This window comes from Penaeus vannamei, chromosome 42 (genome assembly GCF_042767895.1).
Source record: "Penaeus vannamei isolate JL-2024 chromosome 42, ASM4276789v1, whole genome shotgun sequence".
In the NCBI taxonomy this organism is placed as follows: Eukaryota; Metazoa; Arthropoda; class Malacostraca; order Decapoda; family Penaeidae; genus Penaeus; species Penaeus vannamei.
In genome coordinates, this window is record NC_091590.1 from 4,285,811 (window position 1) to 4,290,810 (window position 5,000).

General features: G+C 46.5%; 1 protein-coding gene across 2 annotated transcripts in view; it reads right to left on the reverse strand.

The window, feature by feature from the left end:
* Positions 1 to 5,000, reverse strand: part of LOC113828268 (mucin-2) — a 139,766-nt gene that overhangs the window by 109 nt on the left and 134,657 nt on the right. For both annotated transcript variants that reach the window (XM_070118757.1, XM_070118758.1), the window contains exons 8-9: positions 1,819 to 5,000; positions 1 to 1,311 (exon numbers count right to left, since the gene is read on the reverse strand). The exon at positions 1 to 1,311 is cut by the window's left edge and continues 109 nt beyond it; the exon at positions 1,819 to 5,000 is cut by the window's right edge and continues 3,113 nt beyond it. In XM_070118757.1, coding sequence (XP_069974858.1) covers positions 833 to 1,311; positions 1,819 to 5,000 — 3,661 coding nt within the window. In that variant the 3' untranslated portion in view covers positions 1 to 832. The remainder of the gene's footprint in view (positions 1,312 to 1,818) is intronic.

Here is a 5,000-nt window from a genome sequence, read left to right on the forward strand (position 1 = left end):
GATAATGTAAAGAATTTTCAAATATATATATTTTTTCCCGTACACTGCATGGGTACCGCGAAAAGAGAAATGGGGGTGAAGGGAGAACGAGAGAAAGGGAGAGGGAGGGAGGGAGGGAGGGAGAAGGAAAGAGAGAGAGAGAGAGAGAGAGAGAGAGAGAGAGAGAGAGAGAGAGAGAGAGAGAGAGAGAGAGAAATTGAGAGAAAGCGAAAGAGAAAGAGAGAGAAAGATAGAATGTGAAAGCGAGAGTCGAACCACACAGTGTAAAATTTATTCCTAGAAATTAAAAATTCAATACTATCATTAAATCTCTACAAAGACAAATAAACTGTTCAGCTCAGGGTTCTTTTTTAAACCGTGCTTGAAGCTCAGTAACAGCCGGCTGTATTGAACACAAGCAAGAAAGACCTAGGCCTACATTTCTCAGTCAACACATTAGGCATTAGTTGACGTAGGCCGACTTAAAGAAACCTTTTTTTTTAACAATTATACATTCGTCGAATCTCCATGAAATACATATCACATCAATTCAATATAATCTCTCTGATAAATTCCGTCTCTGAGCCCGCTCAGAGAACCTCCTTAGCAAGTAACCTTAAAAATCTTAAAGTAAATATTCCTGTGCCGGCAGGTGGAATGAATGCTCTTTCGGACTTATTCTCCTAACAGTGGGCCGCGGAAACGTTCTAGTGTAATTTGGTTATGATAAGAATTTTATCGCGGTACTGAATTTTGGTACATCCTTATCGTTAATACCAGAAGTGGATAGACTAAAAGATAATAATAAAAGAACCAACGTAAGGACAATATCCCTTAACCATTATATCGGTATCTACAGAGCTTCTATGCCCTGGTTGTAAGCTGTATCTTTACTCCCTGCCCATTTTCGTGCTGTGACGATTACTATTCCGACGAGACCTACTAGAACTCCGAATAACAAGATGGCCGAAGTAGCAGATAAGGACAGTATTGAGTAGTTTTTAGAAGAGTAAACCTGCTCCCCTCTTTGAGGTGTTTCACTACCCACAGCGGACCTTCTGTGTCGTCTCAATGGCATTTCACTGTCGTATTCTACTGGCACATCCTCAATCACCGCCTGAGCATCACGGAGCGGTAGAACTAGGCGACCGTTATTTGGCATCTCCACCAGAAGATTCTCACCCTCCGTGTCCACAACTATATGTCCTGATTTGGCTTGGGGTGCTTCAACTAGCTGCTGCACGCCCACGCTCACCATCATTGACTTGCTCTCATCCACCTCACGACGCCCTCTCACACGATTACGAGGACGCGGGGCTGGCTGGTACAACCCTGGAGCAAATGAGATAGTTTTCGTTATTATGGAGAAATGTAAATTGTGATGGCAGGATTAACTAACTAAATGGCGTGGCTTCAATCACGTGCCCATACCCTGTGATTTTAGTTTATAAATCTTGTTTACATCCGTGGCATTAGGCTTATGTTATTGTAATGAAATTATGTTGAGTAGTGATAATGGTATTTAAAGAAAAAAAAAATCAAATTTTATGAAATGGGATAGACAAGAGGCCAGGACTTTGGTGATTGATTACTTAGTTGATGTGCAAATGTACATGTAAGAGGTGTTTGTAAACTATTACAGCTGTTAATACATAAGCAAAGTTGATAAAGAAAACTTACAGTGCTCATGGGTTAATTGATACTAAAATTATACTAGTCACAGATTCATTACATTGCAGGTAATAGTTTTCCTATACTTCTTTAAACTGACTGACTTACAACTGTGAGACACTTCATCAGAATGCAAGGAACTGTACCAAAGGAGAAACATTTACTTACATGAATGGAAAGCATGATATTTGGGATCCTTGTCGCCATGGAAATCTTGGTCATGACTGGGCTTCTTTGTTGTAAATGTAAATTGGTTTGAACCATCTCCTACTTGGGTCGTTGGTCGAGCTGTAGGACGAGTAGTAGGCTTGAGAGTAGGGCGAGTGGTAGGCTGAGGGCATCTTGGATCTCTGGAGCCTGGTGTACATCTGAAAGGACGAGGTGTCGTAGGGCACCTTGGATCATTTGTACCAGGGACACATATTGGCTCAGATGGAATAACACACTCTGGATCAGTTGACCCAGGTGGGCAAGTAACACTTGGTTGACGACATCGAGGATCTTTGGAACCTGGTGTACAGAAGAAAGTAGTGGTAGGTTGTGGAGTTGTTTCGCTTCTGCATCTTGGGTCAGGAGAACCAGGATAACAATTGGGTCTTGAAGTTGTTGGTTGAGGACATCTTGGGTCTCTAGAACCTGGCAAGCACTTGAACTGAGTAGTTGGCTTAGGTGTAGGTCTTGGAGTTGTCTGTCGACACTGTGGATCTGTTGAACCAGGGTAGCATGTGGGTCTAGATGTAGTTGGTTGAGGGCATCGAGGATCTCTTGAACCTGGTACACAACGGAAAGGAGTGGTGGGTTGAGTTGTTGGTTTTGGCGTAGGACGTGGAGTTGTTCTGGGACACTGAGGATCTGTTGAACCAGGAAGACATCTGGGTTTGGATGTAGTTGGCTGAGGACATCTTGGATCCCTAGAACCTGGTACACAACGGAAAGGAGTGGTGGGTTGAGTTGGTCTTGGCGTAGGACGTGGAGTTGTTCTGGGACACTGAGGATCTGTTGAACCAGGATAACATCTAGGTCTAGATGTAGTTGGTTGAGGACATCTCGGATCCCTAGAACCTGGACGGCAAGTAAATTGCGTAGTTGGAGTAGTAATAGGCCGTGGGGTTGTGGGTTGAGGGCAGCGAGGATCTCTGGATCCTGGGACACAGAAGAACTGAGTGAAACCTGGGTTTGGAGTAGTAGGTTGCTGGCATCTTGGGTCCTTTGAACCTATTCTACAAGTAAACTGAGTAGTTGGCCTAGTAGAAGGGCGTGGAGTTGTTGCCTTTGGACACCTAGGATCCCGAGCACCAGGATAACAGTTAGGAGGAGCTGTTGTTGGTTTTGGTGTAGGGCGAGTTGTAGGTTGTGGACATCTTGGATCCCGAGCACCAGGATAACAGTTAGGAGGAGCTGTTGTTGGTTTTGGTGTGGGACGGGGTGTTGTTGGCTGTGGGCATCCTGGATTTCTTGATCCTGGGAAACATACTGGACGTGATGTTGTGGGTTCACGGCATCGAGGATCTTTGGAACCTGGTGTACAGAAGAAAGTAGTGGTGGGTCTAGATGTAGTTACTGGTAGACATCTTGGATCAGATGATCCAGGAAGGCAGGTGAATTGTGTAGTAGGCTGTGTAGGACGTGGAGTTGTTGGTCTGGGACACTGAGGATCTGTTGAACCAGGATAACATCTGGGTTTGGATGTAGTTGGCTGAGGACATCTTGGGTCCCTAGAACCTGGCAAGCACTTGAACTGTGTAGTTGGCTTGGGTGTAGGTCTTGGAGTTGTCTGTTGACACTGTGGATCTGTTGAACCAGGATAACATCTGGGTCTAGATGTGGTAGGTTGAGGGCATCGAGGATCTCTTGAACCTGGTACACAACGGAAAGGAGTTGTGGGTTGAATTGTTGGTCTGGGCGTAGGACGTGGAGTTGTTCTTGGACACTGAGGATCTGTTGAACCAGGATAACATCTGGGTCTTGATGTAGTTGGTTGAGGGCATCGAGGATCTCTTGAACCTGGTACACAACGGAAAGGAGGCGTGGGTTGAGTTGTTGGTCTGGGCGTAGGACGTGGAGTTGTTCTTGGACACTGAGGATCTGTTGAACCGGGATAACATCTGGGTCTAGGTGTAGTTGGTTGAGGACAGCGTGAATCTGTGGAACCAGGGCGACAGATGAATTGTGTAGTTGGAGCAGGCGTTGGTCGTGGAGTTGTAGGTTGAGGACAGCGAGGATCTCTGGATCCTGGGACACAAAAGAATTGGGTAAAGGTGGGTTTTGGGGTAGTTGGTGTCTGGCATCTTGGATCCTTTGAGCCTTGCCTGCAAGAGAACTGGGTGGTTGGTCTAACTGTAGGACGAGTTGTAGGTGTTGGACATCTTGGATCCCGAGCACCAGGATAACAGTTAGGAGGAGCTGTTGTTGGTTTTGGTGTAGGACGGGGTGTTGTTGGCTGTGGGCATCCTGGATTTCTTGAGCCAGGGAAACACACAGGTCTGGGTGTTGTGGGTTGAGGGCATCGAGGATCTCTTGAACCTGGTACACAACGGAAAGGAGTGGTGGGTCGAGGAGTTGTTGGTTTTGGCGTAGGACGCGGAGTAGTTTGTGGACACTGTGGATCTGTTGAACCAGGATAACATCTAGGTTTAGATGTAGTTGGCTGAGGACATCTTGGATCCCTAGAACCTGGCAAGCACTTAAACTGAGTAGTTGGCTTAGGTGTAGGTCTTGGAGTTGTTTGTCGACACTGTGGATCTGTTGAACCAGGATAACATCTGGGTCTAGATGTGGTAGGTTGAGGACATCTTGGATCTCTAGATCCTGGTACACAACGGAAAGGAGTGGTGGGTTGAGTTGTAGGTCTGGGCGTAGGACGTGGAGTTGTTCTTGGACACTGAGGATCTGTTGAACCAGGATAACATCTGGGTCTCAATGTGGTAGGTTGAGGACATCTCGGATCCCTAGAACCTGGACGGCAAGTGAATTGTGTAGTTGGAATAGTAATAGGTCGAGGGGTTGTAGGTTGAGGACAGCGAGGATCTCTGGATCCTGGGACACAGAAGAACTGAGTGAAACCTGGGTTTGGAGTTGTTGGCTGCTGGCATCTTGGGTCCTTTGAACCTATTCTACAAGTAAACTGAGTAGTTGGCCCAGTAGAAGGGCGTGGAGTTGTTGCCTTTGGACACCTAGGATCCCGAGCACCAGGATAACAGTTAGGAGGAGCTGTTGTTGGTTTTGGTGTAGGGCGAGTTGTAGGTTGTGGACATCTTGGATCCCGAGCACCAGGATAACAGTTAGGAGGAGCTGTCGTTGGCTTTGGTGTAGGGCGGGGTGTTGTCAGTCCACGACACCTAGGGTCGCTC